Source organism: Lonchura striata, chromosome 1, assembly GCF_050655825.1.
Source record: "Lonchura striata isolate lonStrDom1 chromosome 1, ASM5065582v1, whole genome shotgun sequence".
Taxonomy (NCBI): Eukaryota; Metazoa; Chordata; class Aves; order Passeriformes; family Estrildidae; genus Lonchura; species Lonchura striata.
Window position 1 is genome coordinate 92,746,920 of NC_140703.1, and position 27,530 is coordinate 92,774,449.

The window sequence follows — 27,530 nt, forward strand, 5'->3', positions numbered from 1 at the left end:
CACCACAAAATTCAATGGTGCTGGACTGGGTCTTTTGGACCATTTTTTTTCTGGTTCCAGTGCTTAAGATCCAAGAAGGGCTTTAGTTATTGTGGTCTGAGTGTAATTCATTCAGGTTTTCTCAACCACTTATTCATCTCCTCCTGTGGTAGAGCTTGCAGACCCAGCTGGCATCAATGAGAGCAAAACTAAATTTCTTTTTGAACAATCAGCACTTCATTTTCAAATTACTGCTCTGATGCAAGCTAAGATGAAGGAAAAATTTTCACTCTCCCAACTTAAAGGGAAAAAATAATTTTCTGCTTTTATTTGAATACTATTCTATTCCATGATTTTTCCCTCTTTGCCATAGAAATTTTGAAATCAAGTTCAAACAACAAAAGAAAAGATGGTATCATAAATCTTGGACATAAACCCCCACCTTGGGCTTTAAAAAATTAAAGTCAATTCCAGCTCTCCCTGGGTTTTACCTTTGAACTTTGTTGCTTTCTAATCTGTAAACAGGAATAATACCTTCCTGTCTCAGAGGACTGTTGTAAGAAGCTTAAGTGATTTCTGTTTGTAGGATGCTGGGACATGGCAACACATGCATGGATATGGAGATACATATCTGTTCATATTTGTATGCATCCATGGATGGGGGTACAGACTGGTTTTATTTTTGGTTTTGTACTCCTGTTTTTTGTTTTCATGCTATCACTCTCTTCCTAAAGCACAAAAGATTTCTTGTAGAGAAGAGAACATTGTTACATTTAACTAAAGATCAGATTGCACACTAATCAAATATATTTTCTTGACTTATATCTTGCCCATTTTAAGTACCAATGTTTGAAGGTTTTGGTATTTGATAAAATTAGCACAACACAGGCTCAAAACCAGCTCTCACTAGCAATGTACTGTGACATTACCATATCTTTCAAAGCAATCTATAATGGAAAAGGGAAGTCATACTTCCCCTAGATATCCCTCTCCCTCCCTAATTTTCCTGGTTAAAATAACACATTTCTGAATGTCATGCTTGAACTCCAGCACCATGCAGCTGCTCACTCACTCTTCCCCAATGGGATGGGGGAGACAACCAGAAGGGTGAAAGTGACAAACTCATGGGTTGAGGCTAAGACTGTTTAACAGGGAAAGCAAAAGCCACACAGGCCAGCAAAGCAGAACAAGAAATTCATTCACACTTCCCATGGGCAGGCAGGTATCCAGTCAGCCCAGGAAAGCTGAGCAGCATCACATGTAATGGTGACTTGAGAAGATAAACACCATTAGTCCAAACATTCCCCCCTTCCTTTCTCTTCCCCCAGCTTTATCTACTGGTCATGACACCATATGGTGTGGGATAGTCCCTCTGCCCACTTGGGGTCAGCTGTCCCAGCTGCGTCCCCTCCCAGCTCCTGGTGCACCCCCAGCCCCCTCACTGGTGGGTGAGGTGAGAGGCACAAAAGGCTTTGGTGCTGTGCCAGTCCTGCTCAGCAATGGCTAAAATGTCCCAAGTTATCAACACTGTTTTAGCCATAGCCCCATACTGGCAACTACAAAGAAAATTAACTCTACCCCAGCCAAAACAGCACACTGAACTATGATTATTTGAATTTAAACCAAAGCGGATATTTTCTTTTTGTTGCTTACAACCCTTCGAAAGAATTTAAGCAGGCCCCATGACTGCCTTCCCTGCCAAAGCCCACATCAATGTCACCTTTTGTTCCCAGGACTTCAGAGGATGGTTCACACCCCCCCACCCCCACACCTCCTTTCTGTATGCTGCTTTGGGTTTTTGCAGGCATTCTTCTTTCCTCTAGCTTTTGAAGATGGAAACTTCATGGCAGTCATTACAGGTTGCCCAACAACATATGCTGAAACTCCTTCCCTCAATGATGACAGTCTTACAGTGGGATAACCTTCTTCTCTGGACTAATCCTTCCATTTTTTGTCTCCCACAGAGATGTCAACAGGCCTCATTCAAGTCTCAGTCCCTCTCAAACTGCACAGCTAGAATTTCTCTTCCAGAAAAGAAAGCTGGACGCCTGTTTTAGAATTAAACTCAGACCCTTGTTGTTATTATTATTATTATTATTATTATTATTATTATTATTACCAATAGCTTAACATACACATTTCCATTTGGATGGAGAAATCAGCACATCAGCTATTGCATTTTCCATTCAATTATGAAATATAAATGCTTATATTTTAATACATGTATTTGCATACACTTTCCAGAAAATAATTTTTGTTTTCTTTGTTATGTCTGTTTCTTGTGATGCTCTGTTAAAATCCCCATTACCTTTTCCCCATCCTTTACACACACCAGATGTTACAACACCAGCACTCCACTGACAAATCTTGTTGGAACAAGAAGCTGATCAATAAAAGTTTATAGAAACTTGTTTCCATTTTGCAGCATGGACCTGCTAGAACTCTACTGCAAAGACTCGTGTCCTCAACAATTTAGAGATGCCATAACATTACTCCTATTCCATTGCATTAAACCACAAATTATAAGCTGGGTTTCTATTCTGGTATTATTCAGCTCCTTCCAATGCAGTTTAACAGCTGGAAATGAGAAGGCAGCAGCTCCTTGTTACCAGGCAACTCTTCCCAACCACCAGCAGCTTGCCCCAGGGATCAGGGTTTGAGAACTGCTCTACAGTGACAGCTCTTCTCCCTCCCTCCAAGCCCAGACTGATCCATAGAGGCTGCTTCAGAGCAGAGCTCCATCTAAGAGCGTGGAGCATTGGCAAGAGCTAAATCTTGTTAAAAATCTGGTTTTGTCTCTCACTGTCCCATTATATTGTGTTATACAGATGGGGTTTTTTTATTGCTTTGAGTTAAATGAGAATAAAGAAACATTATGGTCTTCTGCTGAGAAGTCCTTTCCACAGGCAGCAATGAATATCAGTACTCTCCCTCCTGCCTTTGAGAGACAGCTCCAACTCAAGTAATGTCTCAGCAACTCCACTTGCCATCTTGGTGTTTATATTATTCCCAGGGAGGTTTTGTTGGGTAGAACACATTGTATGGACTTATATTTTTTCTTATTGTTTTTCTGTGATATTGTTCTCCTCCTCATGTCACCCTTGAATTTATTTATATTTATTTTAGGCTCTATTCCAGCAACTAAAAATCCCCTAGGACACAAGCACATGTAGAATGCATAGGAATAGAAGTCATGATGACCTCATGGTAAATTCCTATACCAATGGCCTAAATAAAACAAAAAGTCCTGTCCACCAGCAATGATTATGAAATTGCTTACATCACTCAAAAGTTCATTCCTACTCTGAATCTGGTTTGGGATTCAGACTTGTTGAACTCTTGTCCTCAGTATGAGTCAGAACTGGGCTCTATCTGCTGATACTGCATTTTCTCTCAACTTTTTCCTGACAATCACACAGTTCATGATAATTTCTTCATCATCAGGGTGTCCCTTGTTTTAGCTCAGCGCATTTCCACAGGGCTGAGGACATCAGAGAAAAGAGAAGAAACATAAGTGTCCATGTTGGTGCAATGCTTCAAAGCAAGATTCAGTTGTTTCAACTGTAGAAACTGCCCTCTTCAGGGCATATCAGCAGGAAGGCTGATATGCCCTGAAGAGAATTGGCCCCTTGCAAAGGCTATTCCTCTGGTCATTCAGTTCAGCATATGGACATGGGCATGACTAGCACCTGGAGAAAAGAAGCTTTTCTCCTTCTCCCTCCAGCATAATGTCTCACTGTCAGGAAAAAGGATTTGGATCCCTTATTGAAGCAAGACATTAATTGGAAAGTCTTTTATGCCATTTCTTTTTGAGTAAATGACATGTGTGAAAGATGAACAACCTTTCTTCTGTATTTCCCTCCATGCATTCAGTTCCACTTTTTACCCAAGTCTTTCATGCTCTCTCTAATCTACATTTACTTATTCTTTTCATCCATTTCCTCATCACTAGAATTAAGCACATTTTGAAAACTAATCCTTTTCTTCTTTATTTAATATATGCTAATCACTCAAAATAATTGTTCAGTATAAGGACACCTTTTCTGTGATTTTTTTATTAGAAAATGTTAAACTTGAACACACCAGAGAAGAGGAATTTTATGCTATTGACATTATTAAAGACCTCTGGGAAATTTCACTTTCTCACACAAAAATATTGGCCTGATCTAAACAAAGGCACATATTTGTGTGGCTCCATGAAGGACTTCTATTTGGAAGAGGAGAAAGCAGATTTTTGTATTTATCCTTGAATCTGAAAATAGCCTGAATCTAAGCATAGCTTCTAATTGCTTTTAGTTGCAGTTTCTCATCCTTCTGACATTCTTTTTCATCACCACTCTCATTCTGCATCAGTGTGTGTCTTGGAATAAGGTTTCACTTATGCATCAGTAACATCTTTCAGTGGAGCTGCATGACTACCCAGCATTACACTGAGTGCCTGGAAATGTTCTCAGAAGGCTCACGTTCTATTTTTTTTTTTTTCTATTTTTTTGTTACCTTCCAAATTTCACTTCTCATCATCATAAATACTTCACAATTTTAATTTATTTTGACTCACTTAACAGCCAGGCATTAAATGAAGCTGATGTGTTCAAAACTCTATTTTTAAAAATGAAGGTGCAGGATGTGCAAAAAGCTCCAGCTCATCTGCGGCACTGGCACATTAGGAGAAGGTCCAGATGGGTCTACCAAATGGGTTTCCCAAGCAGCAGGATTGCCTTGGTACCATGGAATGTTCTTGTCTTGAAGTTTGGGTTCAATTCCTGATGATGACAAAAAGAAGTCTTACATTTTTAGTGTGGGAACCCATAATTTGTCTAATTAACTGAGGTCCACCTGAGCAAGCTACACACACTGCTACAGGAGCTTTTTCATCTTTGGGTGGAACAAAATTACAAATCCTCAGGTCTTCAAAATGACACTGTTTCAGTAAGGAATTTTTGTGTGATTTTTCCATACAAGCAAGATTCACGTGTGTGTGTGTGTGTGTGTGTGTGTGTGTGTGTGTGAAGACAGTAGGATATTTGGGATTCTACTTTTTTGATATAAATTACCTGTCAGGGGCATTCTAGAGTCATTCTATAGTCTGTCTGCCCACAATAGCTCCAGTTTGTGAGCTCCCTTCTTTGCCTTGTCTCATGTGGTGAAATCAAGGTATCTTTCAACCTCTACAAAACTCTTTTGCCAAATGATGACATAAGAAGACACTAGAGAGTCATTTAGTGATGGTACAACAGGTGCTTAATCATCAAGCAAGAAATCTATTAGAACTGAATTTAATATCCTCAACTGGATAACAGACATGTGAAGGCAGGAGAAAGATAAAAGGAACTGGGCTTCCTCCACAATGTAGTTAAGTCCACAATCTAATGGTTGCAACCCAGACATACGGAGGTCATTTCAAAAATGGAGAAAAGAAAAGCTATTTTTTGAAAGGGAGTAAGAAGTAAAAAGCAGAGTCAGTTATTGAAGATCTTCTCCATAACATCTTGTCATGATAAGTACAACAGCCCCATTGGGCTCCCTGTCTCAAGGTGCTTAGTGGTGACTCAGATTGCACAGAAAATATCCCCACCTCAACCCTTCGATGTCCTGCAGAGGTATATAACAAACCAGGAGCCATGATGTCCTGTACGCTCTGGCTGGAGGTCTGTGCTGTTGGTCAGTGCTTTTTAGTCTGAGAGTTCAGCTGTGGATGGCAGTGGCCTGTTCTGCCCAGGAGTTTGCTCGTTGTCTTGCTTGCTGCAGAGGGAGTGCCACTGTCCAGATGAGCAACTTGGTTTTGCTAGTGCCTAAAGCCATTTTCAGCCACCATTTTAACCTCTAATGAAAGGAAATCTCATTCACCTGGAACCAAGACAGGCACAGAGAGAACAAGATGACAGTTCAGAACTTCCTTGTCTTTGAAACTTCCAGCTTATTTCCTGGCATCAATCTGTGAATCATAGTTGACAACTAAGTAGCAAGTTCCAGATCTTAATATGCTGAGTATATTTGGCATATGGCCAGCCTATACTGCATTCAAGTCAAGGATCATGGAATCAGCTCTCTTGCTCTCAGTGAGATTTTCTGATTAAGTATGCTGCCTTCCACAATCATTTAATTTCTTAAATATTCTGATGTAATCTCATATCCTTCTACTCATAAAATACAAGCAAAAGTAGGAACAACACCTTAGGAATACTTTCAAAGGAAAAATAATGGGAAATGACTGTGGAATGAGCATGTGAAACAGTTGCTTGCTCTAAAATCTGAGATACTTTGGCAGTGTGGGACAACTCATAGGACATGTCTAACCAATTTTTCCTTGAGGTCAGAAAATTACTTTACACAGAAGAGAGGGTCCTTCAGAAGTCAAGAACGTTCACCTCATAATGTCCCTGCCTAGAGGACAGATAAAAGGAAGGAAGGGCAGGCTTGGGAATCCCTTCCTCTTGTTCACAATGAGTATATAGAATAATAGAATTGTTTAGGTTGGGAAAAAACTCTAAGATCATCAAATCTAACTTGTATCCCATCACTTTCAGGTCCACCACTGAATTATGTCCCAAGAGCCACACCCACACATTTTTTTAACACTTCCAAGGATGATGATGATTCTGCTATTTCTGTGCCAATGCCCAACTGTTCTTACAGTGAAGAAATTTTTCCCAGTATCCAATTTAAATTTTCCCTGGCACAACTTGAGGCCATTTCTTCTTGTTCTGTGTCTTGTTAGCTGGGAGAAGAAACTGACCTCCACCTCACTACAACCTCCTTTCAGGTAGTGTGGTTGTAGGTGGTTCCTGAGCCTCCTTTACTCCAGGTTAAACAACTCCAGCCCGCTCAGACACTCCTCATAAGACTTGTGCTCCAGACCCTTCACCTGCTTCCTTGCCCTGCTTCTTCAGCTCTAAAGTTGTGAGGCCTATATACTCTTCTTAGGACATTTTAGTTTCATTCTGCAGTTTGGTGACTACAAATGTAATTAGTGGCAGGAACCCAAATGAGCTTTGCTCAGTTAAACCTTCTGCTACACCTCTGCAGCCTGTCTACACACTACGCACTGGTTTCTTTTGGGATTCATCAAGGAAGAGAAACCAAAGGACATTCATTGGAATTTGGAGTAAGTGTCTCAAGGTCTGTGAACTGATGAATCACTCTTAGATTTTTTGATCCTTAATGAACACCTTCTGGCTGTATTTTTAGTCACTTCTCTCAAAACTTGTTAAATTTGATGCATATTTCTGGTTAGTGTCTAAAAACCAATGGAAACTAATCCTACATGTTCAGATCTATATTTGGGAACATCTGTGTCTAGATTACTCTAAAATCAAAAGAGAGTCTAAAATGGGACATGCTGAGAGTACAAGCAGTTAATATAATATTGTTTTAATATTTCAGCATTATTTTTCTATCCTGTTTTTCATGTTCCCTAAGACATTACTGGAACAGCTGAGACCAGATAGAAAAAAAAAAAAAAAAAAATTCATGAATTCTGAAGAAAATTAAACTGTTACTTCATTCAACTCATTGCTTAAATCTGCCTTAAATGCTACCATGCCAGAAGAATGGAAGGTGGAAAATACAACTATTGAGACTTCAGAGCTCACTAGAATCAGTGTTTGATGTCTGTGCCAAGTAACTTACTGGAAAACATAATAAAGAGTAGAACTGGTGAAATGAATGATATGTTGGAGAAGAATCAGCATTGCATACCAAGAAGGATGTCTTGTTTTGCAAATCCATTTGAGATTCAAGGAATGATATTTATTTAGATAAGGATGGTTCTAATAATATTAGATACTTGGGTTTTAAAAAATTTTTGAGCTGGTCTTTTACCATATGCTCTCCAAGTGTGATCATATAAGATAAACAGAAAAGGATACAAAAAAATCTGAAAGAAAGAAATCTCATCACTATATTACACAATATAATGCAGTTTCCAGAACCCACAAAAATCTCTGCTGTTAAACATCTTCAGAAATTTTATGGAGAAGCTTAATGCCATGAGGTCAGTTGGCAGATAATACAAAATTCATCTGAACAGACAAATCTTAAACTGGTAATCCAGATTATCAGAAGATTTTTAGCAAAAAAAAATCAACTTTATCTTGGCTTAGTGAGTTGAATTGACTTGCTGAGAGGTCACATCGTTGACAAAAGTGTACAAAGATTGCACATCTGGGGATAACATGGAAGCATAGAGGGAAGGCAGAGTGGGGCAACCTGTTTTGGCAACAAAAAGCTGTTCAGTTAGCTTGGCTGTATCACTTGATAACTCTCTTCATGTGACAGGGTAATAAATGACAAGTGAAATTTAATATACAGACACACAAAGCCCTCACCTTCTGTATTCACTGGTAAATCAGCACTCTGGAAAGTGTTTTCCACTCAGGAAAGAGATCTCGGACCTCTTGTTCATGGCTCTTTGGAGAGAACAGCTCAAGAAGTAACCTATGCAATGTTTGAAAATAGTAAGAAAAAAACAGAAGAAAGAAACAGGACACTGTTGCTATAATATCATATCTGGAATATTGTATGTAGTTTTGTCAACATTGTCTGAAAAGAAGTATAAATAGAAAGCATACAGGGCTTCTCTTTGATGGGCTCAGGCTGCAATCTCAGAGCAGACTATGGATTTACTGCTGTAATCCCACTCCACACTTCTTCATGCTGTCACTGATCTGGTTCACACAGTAACCTGGTAGAAGACACACACACTGAAAAAAGGAAGAATTTCCTGCCAGGTGACTGAGCTGAAAGGGCACAGTCACATCTGTGGGTGTAGACAGGGAGATACATGAGAGAGGGAGAAAAGTGGCAGCCAGTCCTAGGAAAACTCTGCCTTCAGCTGTAGCTTCACAAACCATTTTGGCCAGCTTTGCTGATGAAATTGGGCCCAAGCTTCTTTGCCTGCAGCTACTCGCTGTCACCCCTGAAAGCCTCTCCCTTTTGGTGTTTGTGCAGCTGTTCAGCAGCTCAGTGGGGGAACTATCTGAAACAAAATTAATCATTTTTGTTGGATTATTCTGATAGAGTTTGCAGCATACTAGCACAAGAAATGCATGTGGCCAAAGGACAGAAAAAAGCAACAGGGACTGGAAGGACTGCTCCTTTGAGCAATGCTAGCTCAAAGGGGTTTGGAAACAAGTAAAAGACCAAAGCTCCATAGTTCAGGAAAAAGGATTAAATCACATGAGGTCAATAAACTGGTATGCTAAAAATAAATAGGGCATGATCATTCACTATTTCTTAGATGACAAAAATTCAAGTACCTTGTAAAATTTTTAAGCACTGGTTTTAAAACTAGTGAGAAAAAAATTCCTGTCTAGCCTTTGTGCAAATTTCAGACCTTCCCACCACTCCTGGAGGCCAGGTGTACCAACAGCTCAAAAAGCTATTTAATATAGAGAAGTGGTACATTTGTGGCTGTTAGGGTTGCAGTGGACACAGATTTCACCTGAGAGCTTTTCCTGTCCACCCAGGAGCTGAAAACGGAAAGAAAAGGCCACATAATGGTGGTTTATATATTTTTATACCTCTTACATGGTGTCTCTACTATTGGCCATTGTCAGAAGTTACCAGCCTAGGGACAGTTGCTTTGAATGAGGCTGGCTCTTCTGTTTTCACCTACTTTACTTCAACTATATGTGATATGAATACATTGTTCACATTAGTTATATTTGCAGTAATTATTGTGGAGACACAAAGTCTGCATTAGATATATCTAAATAACAAAATAAAACTAGACAAGTTCTTTTTCCGAAACAAATTATGCCACTGAAGATTTCTTGAAGAATGTATAGACATGGTGTTACTGGAGCTATCTGTCATACTTACCCTTGGACAGAGCAGTACAGATAAGAAGGGTGGCTTTAAAGCAGTGGCAGTAGATAGCCTAAGAGCACCTCTGAGCTCTGACCCCACAGCTCTAGGTTACAGCTAACAGTGGAAGTGTCCCGTGGAACTACGGATGGACGAGGGACAGTAAAGCATGGCTTGCAACATATTGGTAACAAAAAGACAATCTCTTTTCTGGGGAGTTCATCCTAAAATACTAGAACAAATTGAAAATGCATTTCTGACGAAAACCTTTGTTGGTGCGTGGGGAGAACCCAAGTTTCTAATTTATGGCAGGACTGAGTTGGGTTTGGTGCCAGCTCCTGCCTTCCTACTGATGAGCCCCGGAGCTATTAAAGCGATGTGCCGGGAGGTGAGGGCGCAGTCTCCCCGCCCGCTCCCCGCGCCCCGCCGGCCGCCCATCGGCGCGGCTCCCGTGCCCGCCCCCGCCGCTCGGCACGGCCGCTCCCGGGCGGCCGGGCAGGTACCGGGGCCGCTCCGGGCGGCAGCTCCGCCGCGAGGGGTGTCCCTGAGCAGCGGCTCGGCGGTGCCGGGCGAGGATTGGGCAGGGCGGGCCAGCGGCTCCGCGGCTCCCTCGCCGCGCTCCCGCAGCAGCAGCGCGCTCGCCGCCCGCGCCGCTCCCGGCCCCGGCCCCGGCCGCCGCCGCATCGTGATGCCGCATCCCGCGGCGCCCCTCGGGGCCGTCCTGCTGCTCGTCCTGCTGGCGGCGGACTCCTCGCAGAGTGAGTACCGCGGGGGCTCGTCCCTCCCGCGCACGCCGCCGAGCATCCCCCGCCGCCCTGCGTGTGTGCGAGCGCGGGCTGTGCCGGGGCGGGGTGGGGTGCGGGGGGATGCGCAGCTTCGCGGCTGCGGTGCGGGCGGCGGCGGGGTCAGGGGATGCTGGCGAGGGGCCGCGCTGAGGCCGCGGCCACCCACGGGCGGCACCTTGAGCAGGGAGAGCGCTCGGTGCCCCCGGAGGGGCGGTAAGTGTGCGGGGTGGGGGTAGGGGAATCCGGCGCGATCAGACGGGCTCAGCTGTTCACGGCTGCCTGTCCTTGCTCCTGCTCCTCTCCTCCTCGTCCTGCTCCTGGCCTCCCCCGCGCCGTCCCGGCGCTCGGCTGCCCAGCCGTGCTGCTGCGCGCCCCGGAAGCTGCCCAGTTCCTGCGGCAGAGGCAGCGCCGAGCCTACCAGATCTTCGAGGAGACCAAGCAAGGGCACCTGGAGAGGGAGTGCGTGGAGGAGCACTGCAGCAAGGAGGAGGCCCGGGAGGTGTTTGAGAATGACCCGGAGACGGTAAGGACGCAGGGCCGCCGTGGAGATTTGGGGGGTGGGTGTCCGGCTCTGCGCTCCCACCCACCCATTATCCGCGGCTGGATGTCAGCTACCGGCACAGCTGGGAAAGGCATCTGGAGGAGGAGGACCCAGGGCCATTAGGTGAACGACTGGAAGACACACTCGTGCTCAGCCTGCACAAGGGCTGTGCCAGGGCTGTCCAGTCAGGAGCGCCTCGGTGAGCGTGGTCCGAGAGAGCAGCCCAGCCTGGCGCTGGCTGGCGAGACTGTCACTGGAGGGTAGAGCGGTCCTGTTCGCCCATGGTCCAAATCCATGAAGCAAGACCAGTGCAACCTAATGACACAGCTTCTCTGTCTGGATACCTTGCCATCCCTGCTCTTCCCTCCAGCTTCCCATCCCAGCAGTATTTAAAATCCCCTCAGTGTTGCAGCATATGTCACAACTGAGGCTTCTCAGACGAATGTCCTAACCATTCTTAAATCCATGGGGGCCAATTCAGCTTGGTCAGCATCTTAGAATCAGTAGGTTCAGGACCTGTCACTACAACAGCAGGAGGGCACATATATGGAAATGTGGTTCTGCTTCTAACACTGTGGATTCACAGTTACAGACTGCACACTGTACATGGAGCTGTCTTTTCCAGTCTTACCAGGGTTGACTTTCACTTCAGTCCTCTCACTTTGAGCAGCATACGGATGCTTTACTAAGCTTGGCTTACTCCTCCAGTCATTTTACACCTCCTCTCAACAATGTTTTGGATAGGCTGTTCTCATTGCAAGGACTATCTGGCATCGATTTAGCAGTGGGAAGTGGATTTTCTTGGTGCTCAAACTGAAGCTCAGTTCTGCACAGCATGTTCCTGTTAATGGTATGATGCTCCAGGGAGAAGACAGGACAGAGGAGGAGAGAGAGAGAGTGAGCACATGTGTGTGTACACAGAGGCACAAACCACAGGCAAAGGAGGGACTCAGCAGAGATGTTTTATGCTTCAGTAAGGCAAGTCTTGACACGTTTGCTTCATTAGCAGCCTCAGCACTCGATAGACAGTGCAGCAGCTTGCTGTCACAAGACAGTAGTAAGTACAGCAAAAGCAAAGTGATGTGGTTTTGACAGTCTTTATTTTTGAGATTAATATGGAACACTTGCCCAGGCGGTGTTTAATGTTACACCTTTTATGTGAATGCATAGTCACTGTGTGTGGCAGTGTTTGCTTCTGCTCTGCAGAAACTGAGAGACTCCAGAATGTGGATAACTGTAATGGGGTGAGAGTGGCTGGCACAGCTACTGTATTTGTGTTGAGTAATGTAGCATTAAACTCGATATAAATATTCACCACATAGCAGTGAGTACAGGGAAAACTATGATGAGTGTGATTTTATAGCCTTCTGGACCAAAGGTGATCTAAGGTCACTACTTTTACTAACTGGCTGCTGGCCAAGAGGGTAGCTAAAGGTGATGCATTGATAGATCACTTTAAGGGTAGGATAGTGTACAAATATGTCAGGAGTTTTAAACAGTATTTGGTACTGACTTCGTAAATTGTAAAGAATGCATGGTTCTCCTACTGAAATGACAATAGTGAAATAATTTTTGGTTTAAAATCTTTTCACATATAATATAAATTCTTTAAGACACTATCATACTTTTAATGTGTTTTGTAGGACAATGCTGGCTTTCTGTTATTCCAGGTGATTTTGATTTTTTGGTGCATTTCCTTTGCTATTGCTGCTAGGTTTCATTCTGTTCTGAAAACCTGAATAAAGGCTAGATGGGCTTCTAGTGTCTGTGCCCCCTAACATGTCCTTCTACATGAGGACACTTAGATCTGCAGTGACGTAAGATCCTACCTTTTCTGAGACACAAACCTCCCAAGAGCTGTAAAGTTGCTTGTTAAGTGCAGTATGTTCTACTCCTTGCATTACTGTGCTTCAGTTTGATTGAGAAACAAGTGTGCTTTAATCTATCAGGGGGTTTATGGCCCTTCCTGACCCTTTTGCAATCAGTATGTGATGTGAAAGCAGCAGCTGCTGTTCAGTAGCAACTTTCTAATGCATGGTGGCAGAGGTTATGTATGTGGGCTGTTGCTGCTCTGCACTGGAAGACTTCACTGTTTTGTAGTGCATAGGTGACTAGTCTTTCAGCAGTAACTGTGGATTTCATGGACAGAGTATTAATTCACAATGGAAGTATATTTTAAACAGTAGGGAGTTGTTGTGCTGTCATTTCACTGATGCTGTGTTGTACTGTCAGAAGAAGGAAGCTAGTTGAGACAGACCTGACTTAGGAAAGCCAACAACTGTTGTAAACAACAGCAAATTTTTGAAGTATTACAGTAACTGCAGTCATGCCTCAGTGTATTGCCAGGCTGTGGCTGATCCATGCTGGTAAAGTGAACTTGTATTGACCAGGGAAATGAACAGATTGCTGTTGACAGAAGAAGATTCCTTGTAGTTTAGGAAGGATGAAATTTCTGCAAGTGCCTGCTGAACCTGGTCACATGGATTAACTATTTAGGTTGTAGAAGAAAGAAACAGCTACAATACTTTTTGCCCTGTGCTGAGCACTGTGAGGCTATGCAGACAAGCCATAACAAACACAGCAGCACAATCTGTCTTGTTGCATCTACCAGGTTTTATGCTTTAAATTACCAGATGAGTATCTATGTAGGCATTTGGCTGTTTACTGTACCACAGGAGCAATGGTCTTGCAGCCTTGACAACTGAAAGTTAGTTTCAGATTAGTTGATCAGTCTTGATGCTTCTCTGTTCAGCCTCAAGGAAGGTTTGTGATATCAGACCAAAAGTGTTGTTCCTCTTCCCTTTTCCCCTCCATTAGATGCTAATGAAATGTATGAGTCTTCCTTACCAACCTTGCCATTTTTGACTATCCTGTGGTTGTGTGAGGAGAATTTTAAGGCCTAAGTTTAAGACCTATGACTTAAAGATGTGATAGGAAATTGCATTAACTGATTCAATAAAACAGTTCCAGAAGCTGAGGTAAGATGAAGTAAAGCTCTAACATAGCTCATGTGATGCTTCCTAGGTAAAACCATATCTTTATGCAGCCAGTTGTAACATCTAGCCAGGAAATAGGAAAGATACCTATTTCCTGGACAGACCAGTAAATGAAATGATGTGTCACATACCTGTACCAGAGCACCCTTTTCCTGTGCCTTCCATTGTTTCAGTGATCAGCTTTCCAAAACAACATCTGCAGGCAGTCAGCAGAAGATGCACATTCTCTGAAACCTGAAGGTGGATTTTGCCATTACTTACATCAGCTGCTAAGAATAGTGCACCAGGCGGGGCCCAAGAGCCATTCATGTGCAGGGCAGTGCAGCTTTTGTCTTTTATGTTACGGAAAATATAAATATCAGCTCGCTCAGACTAGAGGAAGGAAGATCAATTGCAACATTTTTAGATTTTTTTTTTAAGAGGCAGAACAAAACTCAGTCTGTGCCACTTGTATGACTAAACATGGTAAAAGCAAGTAGCCTGGATTAATGAGTCTTGCAGCCTACCTTTTTCATGAAGCTCATTATAGCATCCTTAAACATTACTGCAAAATTCTGGGATGGTTCCTGTTTTGTAATTTCATTTATGCTAGAGGTGCCAAAGAGAAAAATTAAAAGATAATATAGTGGTAAAAAAAAAGAAGGATGGAAAACATCTTGATGGGAGGTATGCAGACTTTTTCTAAATGTGATCTATTCAAAATACATGTGCGGTGTAATAGATGGGATGAAGTTTCAAAATATCTTGGATACAGAGATAAGAATGTTATCTTATTTAAGATGTTGACAAAGCCTTATAAAAGCAGCACTGCAGAAATATTTGACCTTGGTATGCAGTCAAGGTATTACAGCTTGTTAAGTGACTGATAAACTGCTCTGGAATTTGGTTGACCCGTTCTAAAAATCTGGTCATCCAAGCATGTAAAACAAAGGGCAGAAGGGAGTGTAGATCGGGATCTTCTTAGAAACATTGCATTTCACTGAAGAAAAACATGTCCTTTTGCAAGGAGTTTCTCTGTTTTGAAAGGCTCAGCATAGGGAAGATGTTTGAATGCAGCCTCTTATCCTTTGGTATGATAGCACAGCACCCGTCCCTGCACATCTTGCTTGCTGTTGTTACTGCTGAAGAATTACTGCTCTTCCTGCACCTCACCATAGAAATTACTATGCTAAAAAATGTTAGGCACACGAGAAACGCTGATGTAGGTCAGGCTGGCCACCTGTGTTTACTGTTTATGGATTTGGCCCTCAGTAGAACACTGTGGAAAGCCAGCTGGTTTCCATGTGCCTGCAGAATGGACATCTGATTCATAGGCAGACACGTGAAAAATCTGGATTTTGAGAGACTTGAATCCAAAATGTTTTTTTAAATCTACGGCTTGTCAGATACACAAAACATTGGCAGAGAATCACAGCATTACTTGGAACTGAAGAGGAATCTACCCCTCTGTCCCACTCATGGCAAGGGCAGCAGTGACACCAGACCAAGTTTTTGGGGACTTTTAGCAATCTTGTCTTGAAAATTACTGATCCTAATAAAACATCCAGCAATGTCAGCATTCTTTCTGCTAGGCTGGGTTTATTGAGAAGCTGAAATGCAGATGAAGCAATGTATAGGGTGTGGTAAGGGTCAGTTTGGTTGTTTTTCAGCATGTTGATGGCTCACTGGTTTTATTTTTCATGTGCACCATAACATGACATGGTCTTGATAACACAGATGACCTTCATCCTTGGACTAGGGTCATCCAAACTTCATTCTGATCTTTTAGGAGGTGTGCTTGTCAGGCAATGTTTAGATGTTATTTCCAAGAATAACAAGGTAGATGCACACTTGTAAATATTAATCAGTAAAGTATGAAGGCATGTAGAGGGAGGAGAGGAGTTACTGGGAGAGTAAAGCGGTGTAAAATTTCTTTAAGTAATTTAGTGAATGTTGTGTAGTCTAGACATGAAAAATACTGATATCATCTTTAGATACAGATGTCATAATCCCGGTATAGAATATTCTTTTAATAACCAGGCAAGAATCTGCTTTTATTTGCTGTGAAAGTTCTTCTCAATATACTGATTTATTTTGATATTTTGGCAGAGCATGGAGAAAGGGTGAGATTTATAGCTGTATACATTTCTTTATCTCTTCTTGTTGGTGCAGAGAGAGAGAAAGAAGTATTGGAAAATGCTGTGCTGATGTTTTAACCTGCTTGGACTCGATACATGTAAGAATGGGCTCCCAGGCACAGTGATACCTGCTTAATAGCTTTTGAGAAAGAAAATACAGGGATACCTAGACTTTTGTCCAGGAATGGGTTGAAGGAGAGAAAAAGGAAGCAAAAACCTGAGTGCCCAGGTATATGCCACAGTGGCATCTCAGCCTGCAGGGATGAGATCTGTGTGTCTACCAGGTTCACTCCCTTCCCTTTCTTTCCTTCTCCTTGTAGTTTGGTATAAAATACAAGGGAGCTTTGTACCAAAACCTGGGTCTAACTGGTCTGCAAAGCAAAAGGATTGGGACTGTGGGCCAGGATGCACCCATGTACTTTGCAGTACAGACACAGTATTTGTTGGCAGTGGTGGTGTTCAGTAGCAGGAGGATGACAAAAATACTCCTGCCTGCCTTAAGAGGCAAGTTATGCATTTATTGGCTAAATGTTGCTTTATCAAAAGTTTTTGAGAAAGGTGAGTGAAGTTTGCCATTGGTGGAAGCAGACACAACTCCATCAACTCTGCTGGACTCATACCTACCTGATCTGTATCAGTTTCCACTCATGGGAGAGGAGCCCAGAAATTCAGAATAGAGCTGGAAATACTGACACACCACATCACAGAAGTAATGCATGCTAATTGTCCTGTGCAGCAGGAGGGAAGGAGCAAAAGAAGACAAAAGGACTAATTGCTAGGGGGCTGTTTGAAGATAGGGTGGAAGAACATGCCAAGAATGACAAATTGTAGAGGGGGGTTTACACTGGTTTCAAGATGGATGATAATGGAAAATGTAGATGAAGTTAGGGTAAGTCAGTTTTCTAGAGTAGTAAAATAAGTTTTAATAAGTACGTGAGAAGGGAAAAAAGACAATTAAAAATTAAGAAAACAGTTTTGTGGCCATGAACTAATTTAATTTTTTTTTAAATTTAAAAATAAAAGAAGCAGCCTACGGGGAATTAATATAATTTTTTAGTGCAGCTGCTTAAAAATCTGGCGAGAGAAATATTGAATGTATATAAATTGCCAGCTGTGATTCAGGTGTGTTCCACACTCTGAGTGACCTTAATGAATTACAAGCAGTCACTTTCCTCTAAGTATGAAGAACAAGGATGGAAGCATGACCACAGATTTGGAAGAAACTGAGAAGGAGCAGAGTATCAAGGTTTACTTCTCCCCTCACATTGCTTTTCAAGCCTTTGGTTTCACACTGGGGATTCATCTGCTCTAGTAGAGATAAGCAGAGGTAAGATTTGTCTGTTCTTTTCACCCTTCTTGCACAGCAATTTGGGGGACTGTGTGGACCAATTAAAGTAACTTAACCTAAAGGAAAGTAGTATGCAGAGAAAAGTGGTAATTTTGCAGCTGAATTGGCTCCCCAGGCCAGTGGGGACTGACACAGTGGAAAGGACAGCCTGAGGTTAGGATGGGAAGTCCAGGTGCTGGAAGAGAAACAGAAATGGTAGTCACAGCTCAGCCTGTCAAAACAATGAATGAACAACCAATTATGGAGAATCTGATTGAAGTTTTTCAGCAGGTCTCCTTTCTGTATCTGTGCTTTAATCACAGTTTTGTTATGACTGGTGTTCAATAGGGTCCCCATGCATGGATATCTGCAGGGAAATTTACTTATTGATGGGTTTGTGGTTTCTTCCTGTTCCTTTGAGCATCAGCAGTGGGAACTAGAAGAAGAGCAAAGTTGGGAAGTAAGGAGGATACCCAGGGAGGGGAACAAGTGTTGGTGTTGTCTTCACTGCACACACCTGCCAGAAGAGAAGGGTACAGAAATGAAGAGATAAAAGGAGAATGGGTCATGCTTGCACTGCACAGAATCACATGTTCCTGGAAAGCTACCATATTTGGCTGATTCCTGAAAAAGAGAGTTCTAGTTTAATTCCAGAAAAGCAAAAGTTACTTAATTATGAAAGTAATAAACAGGGAAGTATGAGATCAGATTCTGTCACAAGGGCCTGGTATAATCTAAGATGTCACTTCCCTATTCCTTACTTGCCTGTGCTCTCTGAGTCCAAATTCTTAAATGCCTTAATGTGATTGAGTGCTGTTAGTATAAGTTGCAACCTCTGCAGATCAGCAAGATCCAAAGAAACAGTGTGATTACATTACAGGGAAGGGGAAAACTAAAGTGGATAAAATGTCACAGAATCTATGAGAGAGAGATCATAGATATTTAAATCATGTTTGATGTGATATATGACATGTTCTGTTTTAAATATGCTAAAATAATTACAGAGTAAATATAGATGGTGTTCTAGAGATAGCCTTTTACTTATGTTACATATTTTGTCAGATACTGGTTTCCTTAATTTGACTAAACTGTCTGAGCAAGTGTTAGTATACCACATTCAAATACTGTGACTCCTGCAACAAGTAAAGATTCAAATAAGCAGCATTGAGTGAGATGACATTTGTCATGAAATTGAGATCTTGCACATTATTGCAGCTGGAGGGAAAGTAACCTTTCAGTTCTGAAGCAGTGGAGGAGACATCAAGGCATTTGTGATCAGATTTCTGTCACAATAACGTAAAAGCACATGCAACTAATTGGAATCACACTACAAATTATTTCTGTTGGAGTATTTGGCACCAGTTATATCCATTTCACACTGTTTACTGCCTAATCAAACCTTGCATCAGGCCTTCTATGGAAATCATGTCTTTGTGCCCCCTGCATCTTCACACAATGTAAAGTATCTGTGACATACGTGAACATTTTTTTGTCTTTTGTTTCCTTTCAGTAGTTTTTTTCTCCCCTTTAATTATGCATTCCAATCATTGGTGGGTTTTTCCTCATTGCAGAGAAAAAGTTTTTGCTGAAGTGGCACCTCAGTAAGCTATTGGGAAACAATCTTGCTGTCCAGAACAGAGCAAAGGAAGTTAGGACAATAGATGGGTTTTATTTCAGACTTGAGGATTCTGCAGAGGCATCTAGTCTCCAGATGTCATGCTGGACAGTATGGTTTTGAATGCTTCTATTTTGGAAAGTTCAACAGCTTGGTAGAAGTGGCAGTCCCAGTCTTTGTGCACCTAAGTACCCGGACAGTGTGAAATGAATACTTGTCAAATGGACAAAAATATCTAAAAACTACCCTAAGCAGCTGTAACTTGGTGGTAGGAGATAGACTTGGATGCTTCTTTTGGACTGTAATGTGACCTCCTTGCTTCTCTAAAGCCTCACTTGCCAAATTGTGAAGTTCTCTTTGCTCTTCATATAGAGAATACAGATTGCCACAAAGCACAATAGGAAGCACACTACCCTGGCTGAGTGGTGGGTCCCTCATTATGAGAAGGAAAGCTTGTGCAGGCAGCATGGCATTTGTTTGAGCATAAATTCTGAAATTACTGATTTTACATATTTAAAATTCTGAATTTCAGAACTGCTTCATGCCCTGATAGAGGAGGAAGGCCCATATTGTACAGTGTGAGATTTGCTATGCACCTAAAGTCTAGGGCTGAGTTTTAAAAAAAGCAGGAGAGTTCTCAAGCATTATTGAGATTTGCATTCTTAGGTTGTAATAGCTGAAAACTAGCAAACACTGAATTATAGCCAATTATGGTTGGTAGCAGTGATTCATTCAAGGATAATGCAAGCCCTTAGTGTGGAAACATGAAGAACATTTATAAATGAGGTCTGGCCATAACCAAGACAAACATTCAGTCCTGATGGAAAGGGGAGAGTCATTATATGGAAATGAGGAAAGGGCATCATGTGGGAGTTGTTGCTACTCTCTTAGATGTAACTAGGTAACTAAGAAAGTGCTTTTTAGAAATCACTGTTGCTAACACAAGTCGGTGAAATGCTCCAGTGTTAGTGGCACTGCAGTCACAGAATCACAGACTGGTTGAGGTTGGCAGGCACCTCTGGAGGCCTTTTGGTGCAACCTCCTTGTCCAAGCAGGGCCACCAAGAGACAGATGTCCAGAAACACGAGCAGCCTTCCTATAAACTACATCTTTTATTTGTGGCCTCTAGAGCTCAAATATGATTTTTGTAAGATTCCATGCCTTGCAGTCTTACCTGACCTGGTATTCAAGCAAAATAAACAGAAGCAGTAAGTAGGCCCTTTTTTGTGATGTCTCCAGTGTTACCAGTTACTTTAAAGTAAAGCAACAGTGAGAACATTTTCCTGGTGTTGACAGGGTCATTGTTATGTTTTCAGAAGGGCTATTTTTATACAGTGACTCATGTTAACGCCTGTTCTGATTTGGTGTTTTTCCATGTTCTCTAAAACGCAGCAGGACGAATGCATACCCTGTATAATTACAATAACTTCTTGATTTTACCACTGTGGACTTTGGCCATAGAGTTGAAAATAGATGGTGACCCCAGACCCAATGTAGGTTTCCTTTGGCAGGGAGGCTGACATAGGAGGCTAACATTCTGCCCCTTCCACTCCACAGCTGTGAATTCTTACCTTCATGTTGCTGTTCTCCTCTGTTGTTTCAGTGAGTGGCATTTGGGGGTGGCCCCAGAGAAACTGTTCTTATCATTTGGAAGGAAAAAAGCCAAATACAAAAATGAAAAACCTGGAGTTTTGGGGAGTTGTTTGCTTGGGTTAGTTTTTTTGAGGACACTTTTAAAATTATGCTCTCTTAGGTACACCCACTAAGTGTTGAAGTGGCTGTTTTATCAGGGTAATAGTAAGCTCCAGCTACAGGTGGGAGAGGAACACCTTAGCCCATGTTCGGTGTTACTCTGCCTTGAAATAAAAGCATGCACTCTCACATCTTGCAACACTGCTGTGGAAGCAAATAATTGCATTTAATCCATCAGAAGACTTGCTTCTAGCATGTACATATATATTTGTGTGAAATGGGTGGGGGCTGTAGAGCTTAAATCTTTTCTTTTAGAGCACAGCTCTGTCTCCTGGGCAGCAAGAGAAAGGTCTGGAACTGAGCTGAAATAAGCAAGCCAGGACCTGTCTGGAGAGGCTGGCCTGATGCCATGCTTTCCACACCACTGGAAGGGTGGAGATGTGTGGATGTTAGGCACTTCCCAGTCTCTCCTGTTTCTTCCTCTTTACCTGAGATCTCTGCTGAGCTGTACTTTGGGTGGCACACGATGTGTAACTCATGGTGAGTTACAGCTCATACTACAAGTTTGACCTGTAGTAGCAGCAGATAAAAGATATAATTTACAAAAGGACCATTCATGCTACTAGGGCACCACAGGCTGCCAGTGTTCTGCTGCCAGGCCCTTGACTATTGTAGCTTCTACCATCCCAACCATACTGGTTGATAGGTAGAAGTCCGACAGAGAGAAAGTTTGGTGGGTCACACAGAAGAGAGGTGGAAATACACTTAAGTTTTCTTGGTGGGAAGAGTCACAGAGGTTGGAATTTTTGAAGGTACATTTGTGATGTTTGGTCTCTTGTGGAGGTTGGAGTTTCTGGAGCCTTTGTCTTCCTTTTGCCTCCACTGGGGCATTACTGCTGGACAGATGGATTAAAGAACTTGGTGAGGTCAGTGTCTGTGCAGCAGCCTGTCCAGAGGATGTTTATGCTCAACATGTATGTGTTTATAACTTTTTAATTTAAAAGCCAATTGCTCCTGCTTTTATTTTCAGCAGTAATTAGCAAGCAGATCTAAAGGGGAAGGGCTGACCACACTTAAATGTTGACCTTTTTTGTCAGAATCCAAGCAGAAAATTTAACACTTACATAATTCTGTGGTGATTTTTGCCACCCAAGTGGTAACAGTTAAATTACTTCCTGTGTTTTGATCCTGTGAACGGTGTGTGACTTTCTGGATGGTGAGAAGTTTATTGAGCCTGAAATTGAAAGTGGCTTGTTGAAAAATCAGCAAAATAGTAACAGAGAATCTTTGCCAACTCCTTCTTAACAAGCCTCAAAGCATTTATCTTGGCATTTTTGTAGAATCCTGAAAATACAATTGAACACTTCTAGTAGAAAGAAGATGAGTTGCACGCTTTTCACAGGGACCTAACCCTGCATAGGATTTTAATTTTCTCTAACATCTGGGGGTCATTAAACCTTAGTACACCACAGAAGACTGAAAAGACATTAAAGAGTTCAGTGTCACATGAGAAATAATCTGTATCAGGTTAGGCGCAGCTTGAATTTTTAACCAAGAAAACTTCTTATCAGTGTTTTTTGAAAAGGGACTGCAGTTTAAGCAGGTTCCTTTTTTCAAGGTGTAAGATCATTCATTCTTCATTCTTGATTAATCTTTTCTGTGAATGTAAATGCATTGTCATTGTATTTACAAAAGCCAGCTGTAAGAAAAATTGAGTAAGGAAAAGAACGAAAAGTTAATCATACAAGAATGAGTAATGTTAGAACCTGTGAGCATGTGTCTTTATTTTAGAATGATAGTATCAGCAGGTTTCTTAAACCTGGAGAAGTGCTAGTGATCAGCATGTGCCTTTGTATAACATAAGCAAATGACAAAGACCGGGAAAGAAGAGCTAAATTTCTAGTAATAGCCTCCTGTTTAAATCACTTGGCCACATATTTTGTGGAATGAAATTTCTGGTGGTACAATGCCTTAGAGTTTCACTTATGTGCTGTTCAATTGGCATTGAATCAATACACAGTCAGTTTGAGTTTGGAACTTACGTTTACAAAAATAAATCCTATCCCACTTTTCTAGCACTCAGCTCATTCATCAGCAGTCAAGGAGAAAATGCCTTTGCCACCACTGACATGGAGCAATTAGGCTGATAGCCATTAATATGAAAGCTCCTATTTATTGTCCTGTGAGTGCCAGAATAGTTGTTCTTGTCAGAGTCTGGATTATCGTGTTGGTGGTTAAATACATCTGCACATTCTTGTGAAGTACATAGAATAAAGGGGAAATAATGAAATAAATATTTGGAATATTTTTTTACGTACCCCTATATTTTTCTCCTCAAGTGCCAGTTGAAGTTCAGTTTGTAGTTATAGCACATATAGGCACCCATCTGAATACTTAGACTGCTTAGATTTACTTTTATTTTGATTGCATTTTTTTTTGACTTCTCCTTTCCAAACAAAAACTTAAAAAAAAAAGTGAACAAGGACCATAGTGGGTTCTGAGCTCATTGCTCTGATGACACATTTCAGGCTGAAGAAACATTTCAAAGCTCAGCCCCAAAATATGCCAAGCATATCATCCTCATATCAGAATTGAAATAAACATTAGTGTAAGACGCTGCTTCTACTTCTTTGCTGATGCTCTCATAATTTAGGCTGAATATTTACATGGTGTATTTCAGTAACTGGAGCATATTTGCCAGAAGCAATTGATTCTTCTGGTAAATGACAGCAGTGAAATTGATTGCACTGGACAGTCCGGATCAAACTGAATCATGGTGTGTGCCTGTCTCTGTTGTTTATACGTGCCTGTATAGATCTAATCCAAGCATCTGTAATAAGAGGAGAAGATAAAATAGTTTCTTCTCTTGCACATTGTGTAGACCAATTTAATTTTGTAGAATGCAGGGTATTTACTGTCCCAATCTCACTGAAGATAATGGTATATGGATATTGTTCCTCTTGCATAAAAGAGAATTATACTGTGCATATGCTTTCATAATTAGCTGAGAAGTGGTTTATTTAAACAAAAAAAAAATTAAGCACTGATACAATGCTTAAGCTTTTCCCATTCAATGCCCCAATTGCCATTTTAACAGCACTTGAATTAGTGACTTAAACATTATGAAAACCAGCATGAAGGTGGAAAAAAAAGTTTTTTTCCTGGCTATGAAGTTTTGTATTTTTTAAGAATGTGATACAGTTGCCAGCTTCAGCCAATCTCCCATTCTTCCATGCAGCACAGCTGCATTTTCTGGTGTTTCCCTGTGTTGGTGCAAGCAGCCATGTGACTCACAAGGCCTCACCAGGCTGACTATTCTAACATGCAAGGTTAGATTTACATCACAGCAGCACAGGGATGCTGCTCTCACTCTGTGGCTGCACTTTGTTGATGCAAAGTAGGGAACAGTAATGCACGACCATGTAGCTAGCACGAGAGGGATGGCAATGCTCTTTGCAGTCTGGCTTTAGACAAATGGATGTCAATTTTCCCCCCTCTTGCAAAGTGTCATTGCTCCCTTCTTCGAGAACCCAGGATGTGATGTGTGGTACAGCAATGGGTGCTGTTTGAGTTGTAGGGTGCTCCTTGTAAGAGCAAAAAGTACTTTTTCTAGGGTCTGTGGTGTTCAGGCCCACGTCCTGCACCTGCTTTTGAGGAGTCACAGGGTGACTGAATGATCCTGTACTCTTCCCTCTGGAGTTTTGCCCCAGATTTCAATTCCTTCCCCTACCTCATACCATCAGCAGCAGCTTTATCCCTTGGAGGGTATCTTCATACTCAGTCACTGACCAGATCAGCTGCCATCAAAAAATACCTTGAGACAAGCTAATGTTCCTTTGCTTTTCAAATGACAAAATGCATGTATAATACTGTGCTGCTCCTAGTTCAGAATAAAAGGAAACTAGGTGTTTGGAATTGTAAAACAACTGCCGTACAAGACCACTAAAGTAACAGCAGGTCTTAAATAGTATGAAAATAGAAGCAAATATGACTCAATAAATCTTTGCTTTTTTTTTTTTTTTCTACAGGATTATTTTTACCCGAAATACTTGGGTGAGTTGCAGCTTCTATTTCTACTTTGTAGGAGTGCTGGTATGTGCCTAACACTGGAGCTTGTCACAGCTGAAGTCTCTGCTAAGGAAAGGGATGGAAATCTGATTGCAATAAACATGCATTGCTAACTTTTAAGATAGACTTTATGTTTCTAATCGTACTTTGAGGTGTGTGTTTTTACTTATGTGTACATTTGCAGACAGAGATGCTTTATGTGCTTTCTGCATGTTAAAATCTTGATGTTGTGTATGCATCTGTGGCTTGCAGTGTTATGAAATAATTTGTAGTTTTCTACTTTTTTCCATTTTTAATTAAGTTAGTTTTTAACTAATCTCCGTTTAAAAATAAACAGGTGCCTGATTGATCTACTGCCTTATTCTATTGACTGTATCATAGTCATGGCATCATACTACTTTCTGTTTGTGTTAAATATGATATATTTAAGATCACAAATGCCACAGTGGGAGAAAAAACGGTGTGCTTTTTACATATTTTAAGAAGTTTAGTTGGTCAAATTGGAGTTGCTACCACCATATTTTTAGAACCATAGTAGCATCTGGTTAAGTGATCATCTTCTTCAAATGGCTTTTAACTGCTGTACATCAAAGCTAAAATATTTTAATGAATTTCAGAATTTTAAGGCACCTGAGAGATGATAATATTGCATAGATTTTGTATCTACCCTCCAAATCCTTGCAGGCTAGGTATCATTTTATGTGCTTTGAACTGTTGTCCTTCACCACTGTAACAATTTCATTTTCTGTTTTTCAGCTTGTATTCAGAAATATGGGTCGCCGTATACGAGAAATCCAGATTTCCTTACATGTGTTCATAGTAAGCACTTTTGGGTTTTATTTTGTAGTTAAATTTCTCTCATTCTACCTGAAGGTGTGGGACTAGCTCACCCATCTCTGTTTTTGGTAGTATTTCAGTGCTGGTCTTCCTGTTCTCCAGGCTGAAGACTCCATACCACTAAACAAAATCTTTCCCATTTTATAACCTAATGCCGTCTTGCTGTCCTGTTTTAGTGCTTTGATATTTTACGGTGCAAGTTTCTTTCCCACCAGTTTCCCAAAGTTTGAATAATATGAGAAGCAAGAGGGACAAGAGCTAGGAGGTACCATAAGGCTATACACAATGTTGGACCCCTCGATTTCTGTTATTTTAAATGCTAGCTGTGGCTTACCCCATTTAGGAACCTCAAGAAAAGTTTAAAGTCAAGCCAGGCTTGTCCCAGCCTTCTTTATATTAATAGATCAGTTTCATGTATCATGTGACTATGCTTTGAATATTGCTACCTTTAAAACCTCAAATTAATTTGGAGTATAAACTGATAACTTTGTAGAGTGTGAAGGGTTTTTTTGTTCTTCACTAACATTACACAAGAAAATTTAATGAATTCTTATTAATTCTTAATACCTTTCTAGTTGCCTTTTGCAGTTTTGCAATGCTAAAGGTAGAAAACTGCATAAGTATTCTAAATATATCCTGTGAGCAGTTCAAATGTGGAGAAAATCAGATGTATGTATATTTATTTTCTTTTCAGTCCTGGGTGTCAGTCTTTTATTGTGATCACGTTTAATTAGTCATGTGTTCATACAAGTGCTACCAAAGCAAGATCAATATTTAGTCATCTTTTCACATTTATAAACTGCATTAAAACAACCTTTTTTTAAGAGTGAATTCTAAGGTTAGTAAGTGGTATGTGAAGAATTTCCCTCACATACTGCAGCAGTGTCACTTATGGATGTTGAGTCCTTTGAACTGGGAATTCTCAGACCTGTAGTACCTGTGTTGGCTTCAGTATGCCAGCTAGTCCAAAGTGGGATGTGAGGCTGAATGCTTACATTTACTTGTGCATGTGGCACAGCAAAGAGGCAGGAGTTTCTGCTGAAAATGGTGATATTGACTGGGAACACTTGTTCCAAACAACTAATCAGGTCTCTGAAATGAGAGTCTAAAGGGTAGTGATGAAAAAATCTGAAAAAAATAAAAGTTGAATAAATGTTTTTAGGGATTTCTGCCCATTGCAGATGCAGTGGTTTGGAAAGAAAATTATAATATTTTCCCCCATTAAAATATTAAAAGGTTTTTAAATGCCTGAGTTTTGTCTAGCCAATTCACAGGAAAAGTAACAGAGAAGGAGCCTGAAATGCTCTTGGAAGAATGACAGCCTTAGTGCTTGGCCAATTCTAGTGTGTTTCTTAATTTTTCACAGATGCTGCCAAATGACTATGTAGCTCTATGGGTTTGTGCCTGCAAGACACTTCCAAACCTTTCTTCTTAACTTTCCACCTTTCTCCTCTCAAAACAAGGTAGTGAAAGGTTCTTTTGTTGTAAAAAGATATTGAACAACCAAAGGGCTGGAGAGTGATTGACTAATATAGTTTATACTGGAAAAAAGGTAAAAAATTTAAGTATGACAGTAATTAGACAGATTAGACAGAATATGTGAGGATTCCTGATTTCATAAACTCTTGAGATCAGGTTACAGCTAGGATTCAGCTCCAGATTCAGAGGATTTGATACAGTGTGTAAATAGGGATTTCCAGCTTGGGTGCTTAAATGAGCAGTATTCCCATCACAGTCAGCAGAGAGTTAATCTCCTCTGGTTCTAG

General features: G+C 41.2%; 1 protein-coding gene and 1 long non-coding RNA gene across 4 annotated transcripts in view; one reads left to right on the forward strand and one right to left on the reverse strand.

Moving 5' to 3' along the window:
* Positions 1–139: 139 nt before the first annotated feature.
* Positions 140–10,395, reverse strand: LOC146768769 (uncharacterized). Of its 3 annotated transcripts, XR_014949739.1 has the most exons (4): positions 8,829–10,395; positions 8,550–8,662; positions 8,307–8,415; positions 140–5,826 (listed from the first exon to the last, which is right to left on the reverse strand). It is a non-coding gene; the product is annotated as an uncharacterized LOC146768769 (long non-coding RNA). The 3 variants fall into 3 exon arrangements; XR_014949738.1 differs by having other exon boundaries at positions 8,307–8,662; XR_014949737.1 differs by having other exon boundaries at positions 8,550–10,395.
* The window catches only part of GAS6 (growth arrest specific 6), a 40,932-nt gene continuing 23,687 nt past the window's right edge, over positions 10,286–27,530 (forward strand). Inside the window, exons 1-4 of the mRNA XM_021545624.4 lie at positions 10,286–10,544; positions 10,928–11,094; positions 24,888–24,912; positions 25,684–25,746. Coding sequence (XP_021401299.3) covers positions 10,475–10,544; positions 10,928–11,094; positions 24,888–24,912; positions 25,684–25,746 — 325 coding nt within the window. The 5' untranslated portion in view covers positions 10,286–10,474. The remainder of the gene's footprint in view (positions 10,545–10,927; positions 11,095–24,887; positions 24,913–25,683; positions 25,747–27,530) is intronic.